Here is a 23,266-nt window from a genome sequence, read left to right on the forward strand (position 1 = left end):
GCTTCCAGAGTCGGTACTGTATTATCGGTTCAGCCAACTACCTCTGCTTCATCATTTTAGACAGATGGTTTTTTTCTCTTCATAATACCTTTTAATTGCCCAAAACTCTTTTATCTTTTTTAAGGCACTACTTTTAACATTTATTCAATTTAGGATCAGAATGTTTGGCCTTACATAGTCAACCAAATTTTAACTTCCTCTTGCCTAATTTTTTGCAGACAAATGATAATTCCTTTGCAGTTTTCTTAAAAAGTCTTTATGTTATTACAATTACTGAAACATTCTCTGAATGCCAACTACCAAAGACGCAAAGATGAATTTGACTTTCTTTACTCTCCAGTATCTCCAGTTCCTTCTTAACATATAGTAACCAAAATGGGACACAGAATTCAATAATTTAACTAATGTATTCATTCAACAATGTTTTGTTAAATATCCACTGGGCACTATTCTAGACATTCAGCATTTTCAGTTAGAACATTTTGTGATGATAGGAATGTTCTGTATCCACTCTGTCAAGTATCATAGCCACTAGACACATGTGGCTATGGAGTCCTAGAAGGGGTCTCAGGAACTGAATTTTCAATTTTAATTAATTTAAATTTGAATAGCCACATGAGGCTCTTAAGGCTTTTGTATACCAAAGAGAGGAAACAATAAAAGTAATAAAAAAAATATTTTGAAAAATAAGTTATTGCTGTTAGTGGCTAAGTCGTGTCTGACTCTTTGCAACTCCATGGACTGTAGCATGCCATGCTTCCCTGTCCTTCACTATCTCCCGGATTTTGCTCAAGTTCATGTCCATTGAATCAGTGATGCTGTCTAACCCATCTCATCTTCTGCCATGGGTAATTTAAATGAGTGGTAAAGGGGACTAAAACAGGAAGATGTAATCTCTGTACATGCTGGAGTAGGAGGAGGGGAGGGCGGCAGGGATAGTGAGGTACAGCCACTTCATAATAAGAGTGGTCAAGGAAAGATGGCCCCCCTCTTTGAATGACATTTGATCTGAGACCAAATGATGAGAAGACTACAATAGAAGGAATCAGAAGAGTATTTCTAGGAGGACCAGCAAATCCAAGTACCCTGAGCAGAGAACAAGTTTAGTGTATTGTGGAACAGAAAGAAAGCCAGTGTGTGTCTGAAGCATTCTGTACCAGAAAGAGAATGAGGCTGGAGAGGGAGGCAGGGGCTAGGTCACAAAGGTCACTGTTGACCATAGGGGAAGAGGAAACCATTACAGTCTTTTGAGGAAAACAGTAACATGATACCACAGTATGTTTTAAAAGAGCTCTCTGATAGATAGAACAAAGTAAGGCAGGGGGCCCAGGTAACAAGCTATTCCATTTGCCAGTTTGGTCTAGAGTGATAGCAGTACAAATGGTGAAAGTGAAATAATTCTGGATATATAGGATTAATATAATAAATTGATTACTTTTAAAATATGACATGTCATAAACCCTTTACATTTTAATATAAAGTTGAATTTTTATTTAACAATCTAACATTGCTGACAGTTACTCAACTCTGATAATGTTCACTATTGTTATTCATCATATAAACAAAGAACTTTCATAACATCAGCATGCTGCTTAGTCACTTAGTCGTGTCCAACTCTTTGTGACCCGATGAACAGTAGCCCACCAGGCTCCTCTGTCCATGGGATTCTCTAGGCAAGAATACTGGAGTGGGTTGCCATTTCCTTCTCCAGGCATCATCGTGGTTCATCAAATTTTGATAACTCAGAAAAATGCGCTAATAAAAGCCTTGCGTAGTGCTTGGCTTTTTTAAAAACGGCTTTCATTTTTACCATATTCTGCAAATAAGATTTATCACGTTAGAGTTATGAGCTGATTATGTGATGTCTGCATCTCGATAAATTATTCCTGGCTTTCTACTTATGTGCAGTATGTGTGGTTTATTGCAGAGAGTAAAGCTGAGAAGAATTCCAATACACATGTTCATGTAAGGGCTATACACATGGCTAGTCAGTGTATATAAGGGTTTTTTTGTACCCTGTCCCTAGTGTCTTGGCATTACTTTTATTATGTCTGCAGTACTCATGTAGATGAAATGCCACAACACATTCTTTTACTATTGTAGCCTCAATTGGCCTTTTCTTTTTTTTTTTAAGAGAAAGCAATTACCATCATAAAAATTCCTTACTGGGGAACTTTCCATATTGCGTTATCATTCCATGAGTCTAATAATAGTGGAATATAAAGAAAAAAATGTTATAATACTAAAATATCTAAAAAAGGCTTTTGAGGTCTCTATAATGAGAAAACACCAAAAGTCTGGAGGAGGAGAAAGAAGGAAAAAAAGAAGTAAAGTCAAGTTTTTTAGACGCCTGGTATTTGTTAGAGATTTATAAATCATTGCTTAGCTAATTTGCAAATCACATGCACCTTTACTAATGTCTAAACACAGTTAAAGAACTCTCTGTTATCTATGGGGAGAATGCTAATGCCTGTAATTGGTCATTGCCTGACCCTTATGTATTTTTATTTCTATCCTGGTAGCCCTGTCTGCCTAAAAGCTAATTCTGTGTTTTCTGTGAAATCTTGCAGTGGTGTTATCAGGGAGATTGTGTTCCTTTTGGCACTTGGCCCCAGAGCATAGATGGGGGCTGGGGTCCCTGGTCACTATGGGGAGAGTGCAGCAGGACCTGCGGGGGAGGCGTCTCCTCATCCCTAAGACACTGTGACAGTCCAGCGTAAGTAGCTAAAGTAAGCCGGAGCCAACAAAAAGACACAGTTGGAAATGATTCAAAGCTGTGGTTTCACATGTTATCTGTAAAAACGTTTCTCCAGTGAGCCAAGTGCTTTCTTCAGAACAAGCAATAGGCACAGGAAAGTGGAGGAGCCTTGTTAGACAGACTTTCTTTTTCTTCTTTTCACCTTACTATGTAACTAAAAAGAAAAGAAAAGCATTGTGTATCTATCCCAGGTACAGCCAGACTTTTCATCTAGTAATAATCAGATAGATTTCCTCCTCCAAAAACTACTGAATTATGGATGAAACCAGGTCTGGTCTTAGCTACATTACCATTATTTCCAGGAAACCTAAGGTCTTTTCACATGTCACATAAAATTATTACTGCTACATTAGTATTAAAAAGACCAATGAGAGCACTTCAAGGGTTGAAATGCCTTGATTCGCATCACAAATCACAATGAAAAGAATACTGCCCATGTGTTAAAATAGTTTCCATTCACATGCCCCCATTAATCATCTTCCGGAACTGCCACCACTTTTCTCCTCATGACTGTTTTATGCAGGTCAGACTGCTCCTCTCCCACCACTCTTTCTCTAGCCAGAGTCCTCCTGGCATAAAGCCAGCCCATCCTTATTCCTTGCTAAGCTGTATTGCTTCTCCCTCCCACCAGTGCCCATTACAGGTGGATGATTTCTCTACTTGGTCTTTTGTGTCCTACCAGAGACTAAACTGCTCCTTAGCTGCTTCATGTCAAGTGCTCCCATTTTTGTCTAGAACTCAGGTTAAGGACCTTCTTTGTTGACAATTATTTGGTGGAAAATGATGTTACGATATCACCTCTGCTTTTTCCCCCTGCTGGGGTAAAAAAATGGTCTATTTTAATTTTTTCCTATTTTAACTTGGTAACCCTGTCTTTGGTTCCTCCCTCTAAATGTGTCTTCTTTTTTCTTCTTTTTCAGTTTGAAATTGTTTCCCTTTGTATTACTTCTGTTTTTTCATTCTGTTAAACAGAGCTCACTGTCACCCACTCATAAACAGCAGTGCCACCACTATTCCCACTGCCTTGTTTTTCTCTGACCAACCCATTTCTCCCATCCTGGCTCAGGCTGGGCCATTTTTTCCCCTTGTTTGAAGTCAGCATTCACTGGCATTCAAAATATATTCAAAGTGTAACTCGAATTATCTCATTTGTAATTAATATCAATGAGATAATTGATAATGTAATAAATTGATAATAGTTACCAGTGAACCAAAATTATACTTGAGACTTGATCTTTTTAAAACAAGTACAGAATAATTAAGTTCAGCTCCAAGCTACTGTAATTTAATAACCAAAAGTGTAAAACCCTATGGTAATAAATAATATACCAAAATACTTAAGAGAATGACTTGGACCACTTTTGAAACAACAAGTTAGTTTTTTCCATTCAAATATTACATGCCAAAATAATAGCATATGACTTTCTCTAATGTTAAATACTCCAGAAATTAATTTATGTAAAACAAGTATTTAACACCCTAATTGAATGTACTGTAAAGTATCTATATAATACAAGCCTATCTGATGTTTAGATTTAATTCTTTTAAACTTTATGTAATATTTGAAATGAGATAGAAATTTATTTCTGCATTATATACTCTGAACTGAAGCTATTTCCAGAAAGTTATTTAGTGTCTTCTCCTTATTTCTAGTCTATAAAAACAAACTTTCCACTTCCTACTTGATAAACATACAGTATCAGATTATGTGTTTTGTTGAATATGATTAAAATGGCTTTTCATTATAAATGATTTTTAAACTCATTGTGTTGAACTGAATACCTGTTTACTATGTTAATTAGAAAGTACATTGATTTAATCACATTTTCTTAAGAATGTATGTATCATCACAATTAATAGCCTTATAAAATTACTCATAGTAAATTGTCTTAATTTTTAACAACCATAATCATGATTGCTATCACCATGATTATTATTTTAATAACTAATAAAATGACAAATCTTTTATTTTCTTAAATGTCAATATGTTTTCATCAAACAATTTATGTACTCTTTATGTGGTTGGATATATTATATTCACGTGTTAAACAAAATGTGTTTTCAGACCTTCAGGAGGTGGAAAATATTGCCTTGGGGAAAGGAAACGGTATCGCTCCTGCAACACAGATGTAAGTAAAACCAAATTCTGCTATGAAAAGTTAGCTTACATTTCCCCTAGAGCAGGGAAACTTTTTAAACTGTGAGCTAGTTTGATCAGAAATCCATGTGTGTGAGGGTCACATGAATTTTTGAAATTGGATGGAACCAGCCTTTCAGGTCCATCAATTCCATCGACAAGAGTCAGAGGAAGCTCCAGCACTAGGAACAAATATGCTGTCCTGAAAAGGAATCAAGATAGAGACACACACACCCTGAACTTCCTAGCCCGTCATTACTCACAACCTTGCCACCATTATCTTTCTTGAGTTCAAGAAATAGGGATTAATCTTATTATGGCCTTTATTCCATTTTATGTTTGCCACTTCAAGAAGTCCCAGACTTCCACATCATTCCTCATATCTTTCCATTCAATTCCATAAATCTTTGCATATCCCTGCTGTTTCCTATCCCTTCCCAACCACTGAAACTCTTCTGTGCCCCCAGAAACTCGTGATTCATCATTGGCACAATCCCTTATATCTTGAAGTCTCTGAATTTTCTTTCCTTTTACCTTATTGTTCTAATGGAAACTGGCTTTCCTCTGAAGATACTGCTTCCTTTGCAGGCCTCTAAAGTTAAGGACTTGTGTTTTCTCCCCTAGCCCATGAATGACTGGGCCTGGAAGTGAATTGACTGTCTTCTTTATATCTTATTGCTACTGCTACTACTAAGTCACTTCAGTCGTGTCCAACTCTGTGAGACCCCATAGACGGCAGCCCACCAGGCTCCCCCGTCCCTGGGATTCTCCAGGCAAGAACACTGGAGTGGGTTGCCATTTCCTTCTCCAATGCAGTAAAGTGAAAAGTGAAAGTGAAGTCGCTCAGTCATGTCCGACTCTTAGCGACCCCATGAACTACAGCCTACCAGGCTCCTCCGTCCATGGGATTTTCCAGGCAAGAGTACTGGAGTGGGGTGCCATTGTCTTCTCTGTTATATCTTATTAGTGTGTGTTAATTGCTCGGTCGTGTCCAACTCTCTGTGACCCTATGGACTGTAGCCCACTAGGCTCCTCTGTCCATGGGATTCTCCAGGCAAGAAAATGGGAGTGGGTTTCCATTTCCTGCTCCAGAGGATCTTCCCCACCCAGGGATCGAACCTGCGTCTGTTGCATCTCCTGCATTGCAGGTGGATTCTTTCCCACTGTGCCACCAGGGAAGTCCATACCCAGACATTATATCTTATTACTCCTTCCTTTCTCCCATCTAAAAACCACAGCTTTTAATTTGTTATCATATCATGAGACTATTACCCACATTCCCACACTATTCCTCATTCATATGCTCTTCTGTGTTTCCTGTGTCTCCTGCATTGCAAGTGGATTCTTTACCGCTGAACCATCAGGGAAGTTGTCCCCTATCTTTCCCTGGATTATTCTAAATAGCTTTTTCAGTGAGTTTCCTGATATTACTCTTGCTCCCTACAGTGCTCAATATAAGAGGCAAAGTTTCAGTGTATTTTACTCAACACTTTTCAGTGGCTCTCTGTTTTACTTAAATCCAAACTCATACAGAGGTCTGCAAGGCCTGCACAGTCTGGCCTTCTGTTACTTCTCTGAACTCATCTTTTACTGTTTTCCTCTTTATTCACCCTGCTGCAGGCACACGGTCTCCCTCCTTGTATATGCCAGGCATGCTCCCACCTTAGGGCTTTTGCACTGGCTGTTCTCTTTGCCTTTTATACTCTTCCAACCCAGATATCTACATCACCAACTCCCTTACCTCACCTTTACTCAACTGATCATCTTCTCAGTGAGGCCTAATCTGAATACTGAATTTAAAATTGCAACCCTCCCTTCTCCCTACAACCCTGGGATTCCTAATCTTCCTTACCCTACTCTATTTCTCCTCATATTGTTGCTAACACACTCTTATTTATAGCTTATGATATTTAGTTCTATTAATTTACTTTTAATAATACATGTAGCTTCAACTTAATAATTAGATGTAGCTTCAATTACAATGATTGTATTAAATTTCCAGCATTAATTAACAAGTAATTGAGTGCCTACTTTTATCAGACAGTGCTAGAGTGAGTCTATGCCTTCAAGGATTTTATCATTTCTTAGGAAGTCACAGAAAATCACAAGGCAGGGTGACAAGTGATATGATAGAATAAGTATGGAATACTATAAAAACATGTGGAATTGGCACATAGCCTAATTAGGGAGTTAAGGATTTCTTCCTATAGGAAGCTAAATACCTGAAGGGCAAATTGGAAAAGAAAAGAAGGAAGAGACATTGAGAGCTTTCTAGGCACAAATAAAATTAAGTGCAGGTTAAAATTTAGTCTCAGATTTATGCTTTAGATGAAAATGGGTTAGAGAAAGGTGAGACTACAACATAACAGCAAACAAATCAAGAAAATTTGAGGATACTGGTGAGCCATGCACGGTACACTAGGGAATGACAATGGAGCCTATAAAGAGGGCGAGCAAGGAGAAAATTAGATAGCTAACTTTGAAAAATCCATAAAAATTAAAGAACCAGGGTTGCAGGATAAACAGGGTAAAAGAGATAGGAAGTCAGGGGATCCAAGAATGGAATGTATTAATATTTGAATTTAAGATGTGAGAAGTGAGACTGTTCTCATTGAGGTCAGATCTAGAGTGTGGTCATGAGAGTGCATGCTCAATGTTGAATGGAGGTCAAGGAGTTCAAGGACTGTTAAGGGTAGGGAGTTTGGGGAGTCTTCTATGTGGGTGACATTAGGACTTGGAGCATATAGTGAAACTGTGAAGTAGGTATGAAGCTCTTTAACCAATGACAGGAAATGGTCATCATGAGGTTAGTAAAAATCAATGATGAAACCAAATAGTGATTTGGATGAATAACATAAATCTCGGGAAATAGAGGTTTTATGCGTGAGAAGGGAGTCCTACTGTATATTAGACTGTGTTAGGTAGGAGTGTGAAAGCCAAACCCACCTCTCAATCCCCATCTATTTCTGTTATATAGTTGTAGAGGTGGGCCCACGTTTTGGGCCTAATAACACAAGTGCTATATAATATGAACAATGTATGGTAGGTAATAAAAAAACAGATAAAGACACACCAGACACACATGCCAAGCTTGTTTCATTTTACCCATATTTTATATGCTCAGATTTTTTATAAAGCTTACTATTGGTCACTTGACATTTCTTTTAGTATCTTTGTCTTCTGGTTCAGCTTTCAGCAAATGTTAAGGAAATATATTTAACAAACACACTCACACACATATATATATATATCTCATGGATATGCAAATAATGTTTTTTAATTAACCTTGTCTCTACTAGTTCAGAATTTGAGACAATTAAATTACCACACCAAAATTTATTTTCATGCTATCCAAGTTAATAAAGCTATCTGAGCATAAATTGTACAAGCTGGAGCCTTTTAAAATTTAATCTAATACATGAAAATTTAAACTTTCTAGACACATAATCTAGCCCAGCACTGTCCAAGAGAATGTTCCTCAATGATGGAAATATTCTATATATGCACTGTCCAATGCATAGTCAAATTAGCTGTTGAGCACTTGAAATTCATCTAGTGCAACAGAAGAACAGAATCTTTAAGTTTAATTAATTTAATTTAAATAGCCACATGTGGCTAGTGACAGCTGTATTGGACAGCACAAAGCTAGTCTAGCTTTGCAGTAGAAAATTAATTATTATAAAGAAGATTGTATTTGTTATTCCCAAATTTCTAATTTATCCTTCTCCCTTCTTTTGCTAACCTTAAGTTTTTTTTTCTATGTCTGTTGAGTCTATTTTTGTTTTGAAGGACCTACTGTATAGAACAGAAGATTATATTCAATATCTTGTAATAACCTATAATGAAAAAGAATCTGAAGTATATATACAGATAGATATAACTGAGTCACTTTGCTCTATAGCTAAAGCATTGTAAATATAATATTAAAAAAAACAATAAAAAAGACTATAAATAGTATGTATAAAATTCTTTAATCAAATCAATCTTAGTTCATTTTAGAAACAAATGTGAAACTTCTGTTTTTGGTAATGACATTACTGTGACAGAAAAATTTTTTTAGATTGCTGAATAAGATTTTTTTTTAACATTTTAAAATCAGCAAAGAGCTGACCAGATAGTAAGGAAAATATCCTAAGGTCATATTTTTTAAAAGGAAACTGAAAAGCATCAAAAAGGGAGCAACGGAACAACTAAGGTACTTTTCCCTGACAATATTCAGAGGAAGAGAACAGATAAAGTACTCCCATGTGTCTGTCTTAAGTATATGACAAGTTTTTACCAAAGCTTCTTCCCTGCTTCTTCAGCAGACTTCCTTCATGTTTTGTTGGTCAAGACGCCACATGCCCACCCTTAACCCAGTCACAAGCAAAAGGAACGATATTACCATACTGGTTTCAGCTAATCCAGATAAGTCCTTAAAATGGGGTTAGAGTCATCTTCTCTGAGAAGTAGATTCCTGAGAAAAAATTAGAATTCTGTTTAGAAAAGAGACAGGAGCCAGAGATCAAATAACAAACATTCACAGGATCATAGAGAAAGGGAATTCCAGAAAAACATCTGCTTCTTCTTCATTGACTACACTAAAGCCTTTGACTGTGTGGACCATAACAAACTGTGAAAACTCTTTAAGAGATGATAATACGAGACCATCTTACTTGTCTCCTGAGAAACCTGTATGTGGGTCAAGAACAACAGTTAGAACCAAACATGGAATGACTGACTGGTTCAAAATTGAGAAAGGAGTACAACAAAGCTGCATATTGTCATCCTGTCTATTTAACTTATATGCAGAGCACCTTATGCTGAATGCCAGGCTGGTTGAGTTACAAGCTGGAGTCAAAATTGCCAGGAAAAATATCAACAACCTCAGATATGCAGATGATACCACTTTAATGGCAGAAAGTGAAGAGGAACTAAAGAGCCTCTTGATGAAGGTGAAAGAGAGGAGTGAAAAAGCTGGCTTAAAACTCAATATTAAAAAAACTAAGATCCTGGCATCCAGTCCCATCACTTCATGGCAAATAGAAGGAGAAAAGGTGGAAGCAGTGACAGATTTCCTCTTCTTGGGCTCTAAAATCACTGTGGATGGTGACTGTAGCCATGAACTTAGAAGATGGTTGCTTCTTGGAAGGAAAACTCTGACAAACCTAGACAGTGTATTAAAAAGTAAAGGCATCACTTTGCCAATAAAAGTCCATATACTCAAGGCTATGGTCTTTCCCTGGTGGCTTAGTGGTAAAGAATCTGTCTGCCAAGCAGGAAACTCAAGTTTGATCCCTGATTCAGGAAGATCTCCTGGAGAAGGAAATGGCACTATACTTGCCTGGGAAATCCCATGGGCAGAGGAGCCTGGAGGGGTACAGTTCCTGGAATCGCAAAAGAGTTAGACACGACTTAGCGACTAAACAATAATGGTCTTTCCAGTAGTCATGTACAGATAAGAGAGTTGGACCATAAAGAAGGTTGAATGCCAAAGAATTGATGCTTTCAAACTGTGGTGCTGGAGAAGAGTCTTGAGAATCCCTTCAATAGCAAGAGATCAAACCAGTTAAGCTTAAAGGAAATCAACCCTGAACATGCATTAGAAGGATTGATGTGAAGCTGAAGCTCCAATACTTTGGCCATCTGATGCAAAGAGCTGACTCATCAGAAAAGACCCTGATGCTGCAAAAGACTGAAGACAGAGAAGAGGACAACAGAGGACGAGATGGTTGGATGGCATCACCAATTCAATGAATATGAACCTGGGCAAACTCTGGGAGATGGTGAAGGACAGGGAAGCTTGGCATGCTGCAGTCCATGGGGTCTCAAGGAGCCAGACATGACTTGGTGACTGAACAACAAGCAAGCAAAAAAAGTAGGGACTGATAGATGTTGAGTATACCTCAGATTCTGCATTAGAGCTCATTTAGTTTCTATCTTTCAGCAACAAAAGTAGTAGCAGCAGTAACAGGACTTGTACCAATAGCAATACCAGTAGTACCAGCAGCAACAGTAGTAGTAATAGTTATAGCTGCTGCTAACATTTATTGAGCACTTTCTACATACTAGACCTATTATTTTAACTATATTTTCTGTACTCACCACTCCTCAGTGGTGAGTTGACTTGTAGGATAATTTTAATTTCCATTTGTTCAATAGAAATCTAGAAAAACTATGCTATAAGCTTGTATTATAGTCTGTGTTTTTACAGCCTTGTTTCTACAACACAAATTAGTTCATAAGTGATTTATTTTGTGCCACTGAGAAATACAGCAAAATACATTGCTGAAGTCAAAATACATTTTGATTTTATACAGCTGAATAGCAAATGAAACTATGAAAGTACGATAACACATTTATAAGAGACTTGGAAAATTTAGAACAAGGTTGTGTATATTTCTACTATATATCAAACTTATTTTTTAAGTAGATAAATTAAGACTTTTTTAGTTGGAGTTTCAATATCAAACTCTCAAAAATTAATAAGATGAATAATACAGAAAAGTGGAAGGGCATAGTAGACCTTAAAAACATCATGAACCAATTCAACATAATTAAGATTTATATAATTTTCTTGCAACAGTAGGATACAAGTTATATTCAGGTTCCCATAGACACTAAACTAGGAGACATTGGAACACATCCAGGGACATAAAACAAGGTGCAAAAATTTCATTGTCTAAAGGTATTGAAATCATACAGAATCTGTTCTCTTATCACTGTAGAAGTATGTTAGAAGTCAATATCAAAAGATATTTGAAAATAACCCACATATTTTCAAGTGTAATGTGACATTTAACAAGAGAGATCTTTGACTTAGCCATTGAAAGCCACAATAAAGTTAGAAGACTGAAAAAACACAGATGGTGGTTGCAGAGAAGAAAACATTTAAGGGAGAAATTAATATCAAAACGAGAAATTAATATCAAAGATACCTTAAAAGCCCCATGTATTTAAAAAAATTAAATGTTCACTTTTAAATGATGAGTATGTCTAAGAATCTATTAATATAGCAAGGAATATTAGAAAATATTTGTAATGGAATAAAAATGAGAAGAGAATTTACCAGAATTTGTTGCATGCAGCTGAAGCTGCTTAATGCAACTAAATACAACATGGAATCTTGAATAAAGTATGAAAACAAATAATGGCCACTACCATAACATTTTGTGAAATTGAAACAAAATTTGCACGTTAGTTAATAATACTGTATGACATTAATTTCCTGGTTGTTTTTTTTTTTTTACAACAGTATTTCTTTATATTCTTAGAACTGGATTAGAAGTTTCCAGCCTCATTCAAATTTTCTTTTAAAGATCACTAAGATAGTAAACTTTCTAGTCCTTTAACAGTAATATTAGATGCCAGAATACATGAAACTGTATCAAACTTTTGAGTGAATATAAATTAGAAATTAAGCATTCTTTTCATACTAAGTTAAACAAGTGGAATCAAAATGTTATAAATTTTTTAGCTAGGCAAAAGTTCATAGGTTTTCTAATATATATATATATCATATTATACATACTATTTATATATATGTGTGTGTACAAAAGCTTTTCTACTACTCTTGATGAAGGCTTGAGAAAGAACAACAAAAAGAGATACAAAAATTGGAAAACATAAACTAAATGAAAGGAGAGTACTGAATATGAAATAGAATAAGTGAAACAAACTAGATAAAATCCTCATATAGTCCAGTTGTTTTTAAACATGGATGCTCATTAGAAACGCATCTGGAACTCTGGAGAAAAAAAGCAATACCTGGACATTTGTATTTTTCAAAAATTTCAAGATAATTCTGATATGCATCAGGATTTTTAAAAAGTGATTACCAGTTTTCCTATTAAATGGTAGTTTTAGTGATATAGAATTATATTATTTTCTATTGACCAATCATAATACAATGTTATTAAGTGGATAATAGTTAAATAATCACAGTAGTAAAAGACGTTTATCAGTTTTCACAATCAATAGTCAGACAGAAAAGATAATTACAGTTGCAAGCTATAATGGAAACATGATTAACCTAACAGTGTAAAATGATTACATACAATTTGGGGGTTTAAGTAGAGTGATGTGGTAAGTGGAAGTACATACATGCACATGTTTCATCCACCCAGCCAGCCTATGTCTTTTGTTGGTACTTTTAATCCATTTATATTTAAGATAATTATTGATATGTATGAGCTTATTACGATTTTGTTAATTTTCTTGTGTTTATTTTGTGTAGGTCTTTTACTTCTCTCATGTTTCTTGAAAGAGGCAACTTATAAATTGCCTCAGACAGAGAATCTCAGTCTGTAAGATTTTTAAGTAAAGCGAGCTGTAAAATTGGTCTGACCACTCTCAGCAGCAGCATGACCAGCCTACAGGCCAAAGCTATCACACAATAGACTCTGAGGCTGGCTGTCTGCATCAGGGTGTATTAGACGTGTAGTATGTTCCCTGTATTAGGAACCTCTGGCTTCTAGACAAGGATTCTTTCTATGATATTCACATCATGGTTTCTAGGACAGAATAGCAGGTAAAGACAAGAGCTGTGGCAGGAACAATGAATATGCTTCTTGGCTTGAAGCTACTGAGAAACTAAGGGATTGAACCCAGGTCTCCCACATTGCAGGCGGATTCTTTACCAGCTGAGCCACAAGGGAAGCCCTAGAAGGCATCTATTAAAGGCAAGATAATTAGATGAAGTTTGGTCTCATCATTAAACAGGAACTTCAAGAGAATATTTGCAATCATAAACTAATCTAATAGACGTGGTCTTATGGAACTTGGGTTTGGAGAGCAGAGCTTTATTGAAGCTGTGATGCTGAGGGTTCGTTGGTTGAGGACAGTTGCCCTCTTTGAACTTAAATGATTGATAAGGTCCTTGACAGTGTTTATAAATGAGCACAGGTAGGAGCTAACATGATTATCCAGTAGTGCCATTATGAGAAATAAAGATCCAGATATATACTCAGTCTTCTAAAAGTGTTTACTCAAGTACTGCTCAAAAAATACTTTATTTTGTGTATGAAATCTCCTTTTGATTGGCATAAAAGAATATCGAGTTATGCAGGCATTTCTGCTTTCCTGAGAAATTTTTCACTGCAGTCACTTAAAACTATTATGTAAAATGTTCTAAGAGGGTAAAAATTGGTGTACATAGTATTTTAAGTAGAAGAATTTATACATCAGTGTGTTAAATACTCAAACTTGATTTTTGTCATGGGTAAAAAATATACCTACATTAAGGTTATAAGCCAAACTTTATATCAAAGCCTAAAGAGGAAATATTAGCTACAATACAAAGAACTTTTCTACATTTCTAAAAAGAGCATTCTGGTATTGTTAGCTATTTTCCAGAAAATCCTTAAGTTTTCCTTTCCATACTATTTGTGATTTGCCTGTCTGCTTTGAAAATGTGACTAGGATAGAACTTCTGGTGAAAAACCTAAGCTCCACCTTGGTTAGGATGAAATCATATTATTTTACATCTTAAGCATCTCATTTCCTCCTTTACTTTATGCATCAAAACTATAAAAAATTATGGAGACAAAGGATTTTCCAGTTCACTGTGGTCTGTTCTAAAATTTAAGCATAGGTTATGTAGTACATGGGTATTTTTTTCAGTAAGCTTTGCTAGAGGTGCATGCTGTCTGCAGTTCTTTACTTCCATTCATTGCTTAAGGTCAGTTAAATGGTGTTATTGCCTTGGTGATACACAGGAAAAGTATAGCCTATATTCAGAGGTAAGACTATAGTGAAAGAAGAATTGACTTAAATTTAATCCTGGTTGCTGCTATTTTACCCTGGCAAGATACCTAACATCACTAAATTTTGAAGGAACACCTGTATAAATAGAGTATATCAAACTTGCAGGTTTGTTTGAGAATTAAAAGAAGTAACACTTTAATTAGGCTTTCCAGGTGGCTCAGTGGTAAAGAATCCACCGGCCAATGCAGGAGACACAGGAGAAGACAGTTTGGTCCCTGGGTTGTGAATATCCCCTGGAGTAGAAAATAGCAACCCACTCCATTATTCTCACCTGGAAAATTCCATGGATAGAACAGCCTGGCAGGCTGCAGTCCATGGGGTTCCAAAGAGTCATGTGCAACTGAGCACAAACACTTAAAACATCTAGTGCTATTCCTAGTACTTAATCTGTACTCAATCAGTGTAGCTATTACCGTATACATTTATGCTTTAGAGATTACAAAGTACTTTTGTATATTTTAAAAAGTACTCATTAAATCTTCAAATCACTTTTATAAAGGGAAAGACAGGGTTGGTTTTTTGTTTTGTTTTGTTTTTCTGACCTTGCTGGGTGGCATGTGGGATCTTAGTTCCACCAACCAGGGAACCTGTGCCCCCTGCATTGGAAGCACAGTCTTAACCACTAAACTGCCTAGAAAAGTGCCTTGTTTGTTTGTTTTTTTAATATTTTTAAATGAGGAACTAAAGCTTAGCAATAGGCTAGTGCCGTGGAAAGGATTCAATAAGGCATAGAATTTCCGGATGCTGCTCTAACCTTCTTAAAAAAGATGGAGCCTTTGGGAGGTGGGTGTGGCAAAGTAAGCTCTGAGTTTAGTCACCTTTGACATTGTCTTACTGCCAGTCTAACCTTAACCTGCAGCAGAACCAGATAGCTGAGAAAATTATGAAACTACAGACCTTACCCCCAGGGAAAGGTATGGGGTAAGTGATGACAAAGTACAGAGTTGATCTATTAACTAACAGTGTTGTAACTGTGTCCCAAGTTATAATTAGAAAGCAAATATGTATCAACCACATTATTCTTATAAGTACACTTCAATACACTTATAAAAGTTTACTTTCATGTATACGTATGTATGTATGTGTCTATATATATATAAGATGCCAAAAAATAGAAGAAGCAGTGCCATTAACCTTTAGGTTAGTATGAATTTTATATTGTTATCTTGTTTTGAGAAATAAAGACTAGCTTTAAGCATAGAAAAAAACTTGCTTATTTTGTTCTTTAAAGAGACATTTCTAAAATCACACAGTAAAAATTTGATTCTTAACATTTTTAAAGGCTTAGAGAAAAGGGCCTGGAGAAGGCAATGGCACCCTACTCTAGTACTCTTGCCTGGAAAATCCCATGGACAGAGGAGCCTGGTGCGCTGCAGTCCAATGGAGTCACTAGGAGTCGGACACGACTGAGCAACTTCACTTTCACTTTTCACTTTCATGCATTGGAGAAGGAAATGGCAACCCACTCCAGTGTTCTTGCCTGGAGAATCCCAGGGATGGGGGAGCCTGGTGGGCTGCCATCTATGGGGTAGCACAGAGTCGGACACGACTGATGCGACTTAGCAGCAGCAGCAGCAGCAGAGAAAAGGGTCATGCTATGGATAGAAAACATTTAAATAAAATACAGGCTATACAAGGCATATAAAAACAGCTTTAATTTTGAAAACTTGTATAAGAGACTATAATATCAAACATGAGATTGAGATTTAAATTTTTCTAGACAATGTAGGATTATCAGACTTTTGTTTCTTCAAAAGTAAAAGTATAGCGAAATTGCTCCCATAAAACTAGGAACTATTTGGGAAAGAAAAGATGAGAAGTTTACATTTAAACTGAGATTGATATTCCAGTGTTCCTCGCAGCACTTTTTACAATAGCCAGGACATGGAAGCAACATAGATGTCCATCGGCAGATGAATGGATAAGAAAGCTGTGTAATATTCCACACAATGGAATATTACTCAGCTATTAAAAATAATGCATTTGAATCAGTTTTAATGAGGTGGATGAAACTGGAGCCTATTATACAGAGCGAAGTAAGTCAGAAAGAAAAACACCAGTACAGTATATTAACTCATATATATGGAATTTAGAAAGATGGCAATGATGACCCTATATGCGAGACAGCGAAAGAGACACAGATGTAAAGAAGAGACTTTTGGACTCTGAGGGAGAAGGCGAGGGTGGGATGATTTGAGAGAATAGCATTGAAACATGTATATTACCATATGTGAAACAGATCGCCAGTCCAGGTTCGATGCATGAGACAGGGTGCTCAGGGCTGGTGCACTGGGATGACCCAGAGGGATGGGATGGGGAGGGAGGTGGAAGGGAGGTTCAGGGTGGGGAACACATGTACACCCATGGCTGATTCATGTGAATGTATGGCAAAAACCACCACAATATTGTAAAGTAATTAGCCTCCAATTAAAGAAACAACTGGGGTTGAAATGATTCATTACATATATTGAACACTAAATTTAACCTTGGAAATGCCTTTGTGAATTTTTTAATGAGATAATAAAACAGTTTCAGATAATTAAGAAATCAGTAATTTTGTTTGGAACTTATAAGAGAGGCATGTGGTATCTTTATGTATATGACACCTGTCTGGGTGAATGAACAAAATATGTCCCTTTTCACAATCCCATGTCAAGTACATGCCTTGCTAAGCAAAGCAAGGGTCAGAATCCAACCTCCACTTCTGCTTCTTCAAATAATAGGGTATTAAGTGGCTAAAAATATGTTTCTATCGTGGAGAGAAAGAACATTAAATTTGGGCAATGTATAAAGTTGGTCTAGTGTAATAGTGAAGAAATACGAGTGCATTTGGGATGCATGTAAGAAAGAAAGAAAAAACAGAGGGTAGAAAAGAGAAAAGGCCAACAAAATGCTCATTTTGCTGTTTTTCCTGAGGCTGTAGGAATCCTCCTGTCTTCCTAGCCTTCCCATTTCTTTTAGGAAAAAAAAGAGGAAAGGGAAAAGTGGGGGAAGAGGACCAAGTTTTTATTCTCAGCTTGCTTCTCACTCTTTATGACCCATAAGACAGAGGAAGTAAAGAGTCTCTTGTTGAGGGTGAAAGAGGAGAGTGGAAAAGCTGGCTTAAAACTCTGTGTTCAAAATCATGGCATCCAGTCCCATCACTTCATGGCAAATAGGTGGGGGAAAAAGTGGAAACAGTGACAGATCATATTTTCTTGGGCTCCAAAATCACTGCAGCTGCTGAATGGAGCCATGAAAATAAAAGACACTTGCTTCTTGGAAGAAAAGTTATAACAAACCTAGACAGTGTATTAAAAAACAAAGATATCACTTTGCTGACAAAGGTCTGTATAGTCAAAGCTGTGGTTTTTCCAGTAATCATGTATAGATGTGAGAGCTGGAAGGCTGAGCGCCAAATAATTTATGCCTTCGAACTGTGATGCTGGAGAAGACTCTTGAGAGTCCCTTGGACAGCAAGTCAGTCAATCCTAAAGGAAATCAGTCCTGAATATTCACTGGAAGGGCTGATGCTGAAGCTGAAGCTCCAGTACTCTGGCCACCTGATGCAAAGAGCCAACTCATTGGAAAAGACCCTGATGCTGGAAAAGACTGAGGGCAAGAGAAGAGGGCAACAGAGCATGAGACGGTTGGATGGCATCACTGACTCAATGGACATGAGTTTGAGCAAACTCCGGGAGATGGTGAAGGACAGGGAAGCCTGGCGTGCTGCTGTCCATGGGGTCACAAAGAGTCAGACACAAGTGAGTGATTGAACAACAACAAGAAACTTAATTCAGTATTTGCAGAATTTTCCTCATTTGCAAACATACTGGGATGTATTGCTCTTGAAGGTAAGGGCATTTGGGGTGTATTTTGCAAACGAAAAAAAGAAGGCACAAAGAGATCCCAGGACTTTCCAAGGTCACCTTATTTTTTGAAATAAAATGAAGATTTCAACTCTAGTAATAGAAAAGCCCCAGGACAGTTTGTCAGCGAAAGCTGAGATTTCTTTTTGTAGCAATTTTATGCCCCAATGAATTAGTCTTTTTCTTTTTTTAGATTTATCTACCAATAAAAAGTATTGTGAAGGGAGATTCTTGCAATCTGTCAACATGATTGGAAGCCTAAGATAGTCCATAGAATGTGCTAACATACACATTTCTCTAAAAAAAAAAAGTGATGAAAAAGATGCTAATATTAGGTTTTTTTGTATATTTGAAAATACTAAGATCAAAAGACATTACTTTGCCAACAAAGGTCCGTCTAGTCAAGGCTTTGGTTTTTCCAGTGGTCATGTACGGATGTGAGAGTTGGACTGTGAAGAAGGCTGAGCGCCGAAGAATTGATGCTTTTGAACTGTGGTGTTGGAGAAGACTCTTGAGAGTCCCTTGGACTGCAAGGAAATCCAACCAGTCCATTCTAAAGGAGATCAGCCCTGGGATTTCTTTGGAAGAAATGATGCTAAAGCTGAGACTCCAGTACTTTGGCCACCTCTTGTGAAGAGTTCACTCATTGGAAAAGACTCTGATGTTGGGAGGGATTGAGGGCACGAGGAGAAGGGGATGACAGAGGATGAGATGGCTGGATGGCATCACTGACTCGATGGACATGAGTTTGAGTGAACTCTGGGCGTTGGTGATGGACAGGGAGGCCTGGCGTGCTGCGATTCATGGGGTCGCAAAGAGTCAGACACGACTGAGCGACTAAACTGAACTGAACTGAACTGAAGATCAAAAGATACCGAGACCTGCAGTGTTGCTTTCTAGATTTATGTGGGGCCCTGCTGGTTGCTTTTTAGAAGGAGAGGATGCTTGATTAGTGTTAACACTAAGAAGCTGAAAACCTGTCAAGCTTTACATAAAAAATGTGTTGCCTATGCCTATTTCCTGTTACAGTTTTGACATAGTATCAGCATTTATTATACTTAAGTAATTTAAAAAACATTGCTCCCTAAACTCGTCACTATTCTTAAACAAAACAAAAATATATTTTATGGAATTTTTCCTTAAGAAATTACTCTTTGATCTTTCTCATTCTTTGCAGCCAGAATATACAACTCCTCATAAGCTTATTTCTAATCAACACAGATTCAGAGCATCCACTGAAGGAAAAAGTTAAATAAAATATAACACTAGCTGATATATTCTAGAAACAGAAAGGTATGGAATCAAGTCCCTAAGTCTGCTGCAGTTTCCAATTTATGAGACCTTCCATCTTCCATGTTATTTTGTGAATTTCCCAAACAGATTCCTGCCTCAGACCCTTTGCATTTAATGTTTCCTGTAACACTCTTTTAAAGATATGTACATAAGTCATGTCCTCAATTTTTTAACTCTGCTTCAGTGCCACCTTATCAGAGACGATTTTTCTTAGTCTACCATTTAAAACAACTTCCCCCAACCTCCACCTAACTACCATCTTAGTACCCTGCATTATTTTTCTTCTTTCTCATCTCCAACTGACTACAGTAAGCTCCATGAAAGCAGGGACCTAATCTGTTTTGTGTATTGTATTATCTCCAGAGCCTAGATCATATGTGATACATAAAATATTTTTTTATATATTTGCTTAATATAAAAAAAGACCCTTAAGGTCAGTTCTTGGTGCCTGGTTTTAAAAGTACTAATGATAATTTATTATGTCCCCATAAGAAAGCCATCAAGGTCCAGATACCTTTCCATTAGGGATTAGATTTGTTCAGAAGAAAGGCGCAAGATCAATGGATTATGGGAAAACAGATTTTGGCTGAAAGAAAGAACTGGATAATAATTGTGGTCATCTGAAGAGTATTTTATGTATCTTTCTGTAGATTATACATAGTGTATGACCCCTATGGGGATAATTGTACAGGAAGTTTAAGCATTTTATGCAAATTATATTATAATCTGACATCAGTTCTTTAAAGTGTATGATTCTGTGTTGACTCAAAAATTAATAGGTGAGTTTGGTTCTTCTGCACAATGCTGACATACAGATGTATCTATATGATAACATCCTGAATCAGGGGTTGGCAAATTGTGCCTGCTGGGTCAAATTTAAACCATCGCCTCTTTTTGTAAATAAGATTTTAGTGGAACACAGCCCTATCATTTACATATGGTCTGTCTTCTTTAATAAGTGTAATGGCACATTTGAGTAGTTGTAACAGCTTATTATATAGGCTCCCCAAGTGGTGCTGGTGGTAAAGAACCTGCTTGCCAATGCAAGAGAAGAGATGTGAGTTCAGTCCCTGGGTCAGGAAGATTCCCTGGAGGAGGAAATGACAACCCACTCCAGTATTCTTGCCTGGAGAATCCCAGGGACGGGGGAGCCTGGTGGGCTGCTGTCTGTGGGGTCGCACAGAGTTGGACATGACTAAAGCAACTTAACAGCAGCAACAGAGCTAAAAACCTATGTTGTTATTGTAGCATTTACAGAGTCCAGTGGAAGTCCCCACTCAGATGAAGGAAGTATCTTTGCTCATTGAAACTATTACTAAGCAGACTAATAACATATAATTTATTCAGTTGTAAATTGGGATTATTAATTTTAACTACCTCAAGAGTGGTGAGAGAGCTTATAATAGATCTAAAGACCTCTGAACAGTGTGCCATGGAATAGGTACTTATTGAATGCTTAGAAAAACGTAAGTATGTGTTGTTATTGCTAATATTTTTATTATGCTGACCTTGGGAGTGGTTATCACAAGAAAAGAATAGGTCAGAAATCTAATAAAATGTTATCCAAGTATGTCATTAAACTAATATTCTTCTTTTGGACTTTTTACTTCTCTGCTGTTTAGGATAATAATTACAAGATGGTCAAGAATAGGATTTTTGTTTTGTTTTGTTTTGTTTTTTGAAGTGAGTGTCCCTGAACTTCGTTTATTTCAGGGCTTTTTTTTTTTAACCAATTTTTATCTATGAAATGTTAACTTGTATGCTTCTATACAGTTCCTTGCTTTCATCCAGGATGACCTTTATCCAACTATTCCCAAAATTGACCTTTTCTTTTCTTTCCCCATGTCTTTACTTGGCTTAATTCTTTTTTTTTAATATTTATTTTTATTTTATTTATTTATTTGGTCATGCTGGGTCGGTCTCAGTTGTGGCACACAGGATCTTTTATTGCAGCGTATGAGATCTAGTTCCCTGAACCTGGCCCCCCTGCATTGGGAGCATGGAGTCTTAGCCATTGGACAACAGAGAAGTCCTGGCTTCATTCTTAATAGAAGTCTGTTTTCTTTCTTAACCAGCTCAATTCCTATAATATTTTAATATTTTATAATGTTATAAAGAATAAGTATGTATGACACTTTTATTATAATTCTTGTGATACACTCAAGATTTTCTTCCTCAACAAATATTTCCCTGATTCATTTGACACGTCAATCTTTCACCTATATATAACACTTGTAGACAACTTATAATGTGCTGTCATATACTTATTGCCTCAGATAGGATTGTGGTTTTTCAATTTTTGTATTTTACTCCAAATAGATTGAAAGACATGCCTGGATGAAGTTTTAGGTGGTTGGTGCTTTGCAAATACTTAAATATTGTGTGAAAACTTGTATTTCAAATTACTTGTGTTTTTTAAAATTGAGGATATTTTTTTTTAAACTAGTCTTGCTGCATACAAAGCCACTGATAACCTTGGTCATTTTCTGGGGTTTCCTGAAAATGTCTTGTAATGAGAAGCATTTCTTTATTCCAAAAATTAGCACATCATGAAACAAAAGATGGTGGAAGCATATCTTTCTAGTGTGATGCATTACATAGCCTATGTGAATAGTTCTTTTTCATTTTTTTAAAGGGCGAATATGAAGGATAATTTGATAAGTAAAACCATTGGATTTAGCATTGCAGTGTCATATTTTAATGTGCAGAAAATATCTTAAAATGCAAGGCTCATAACAGAATGTAGACTTGCTGCCACTATTTTCAGAATCTTAGGCTTTAAACTTGATATGATAGAAATTCAAACCTTAGTTCAGTTCAGTTCAGTCGCTCAGTGGTGTCCGATTCTTTGCGACCCCATGAACCTCAGCACGCCAGGCCTCCCTGTCCATCACCAACTCCCAGAGTCCACCCAAACCCATGTCCATCGAGTCGGTGATGCCATCCAGCCATCTCATCCTCTGTCATCCCCTTCTCCTCCTGCCCCCAATCCCTCCCTGCATCAGGGTCTTTTCCAATGAGTCAACTCTTCGCATATAGCAAGTAATGATGACCTTGCACATGTTTGCACATTGTAGCCTTATTATTTTTGCACTTGATTTAAAGGACATTTGCAATGTACTGATCTCAGGAAACTGTATCAAATAAATGTAGAGATCTAAGGGAGGGTAGTAAAATGTCCTCAAAATCATCTCTCAGAATGTAACTAACATATTTGTTCACAGTTGAGAATTTCATCTAATGACTTGTTTTGTTCTGTCATGTTTAAGGGAAATATTTTCTCCATCCCTGTTTCAAAAGCAATATATACTTGGCTTTTTAGATGCTACTAGTACAGAACTCTAAAAGATAAGTCAAATTAGGTCATATTTCCTCAACACTATGAGAAGTTATATTTTTAATTCTTTGTGAACTTTAGGATGGCCCTAAATAATGTGGAATTTGGAATCTAGACCTAGCTAGATTGGCAAGATTTATTCTCTAAAA

General features: G+C 36.7%; 1 protein-coding gene across 4 annotated transcripts in view; it reads left to right on the top strand.

Annotated features, from left to right (window-relative positions):
- ADAMTS6 (ADAM metallopeptidase with thrombospondin type 1 motif 6) overlaps positions 1 to 23,266 on the top strand; it is a 430,884-nt gene that overhangs the window by 171,332 nt on the left and 236,286 nt on the right. For all 4 annotated transcript variants that reach the window (XR_009731737.1, XR_009731739.1, XR_009731738.1 and 1 more), the window contains exons 12-13: positions 2,571 to 2,716; positions 4,824 to 4,887. Coding sequence is in view for 1 of the 4 variants with exons in the window: in XM_061393406.1 (XP_061249390.1) it covers positions 2,571 to 2,716; positions 4,824 to 4,887 (210 nt within the window). In the remaining 3 variants the exon portion in view is untranslated. The remainder of the gene's footprint in view (positions 1 to 2,570; positions 2,717 to 4,823; positions 4,888 to 23,266) is intronic.

This window comes from Bos javanicus, chromosome 20, assembly GCF_032452875.1.
Source record: "Bos javanicus breed banteng chromosome 20, ARS-OSU_banteng_1.0, whole genome shotgun sequence".
NCBI classification, from domain to species: Eukaryota; Metazoa; Chordata; class Mammalia; order Artiodactyla; family Bovidae; genus Bos; species Bos javanicus.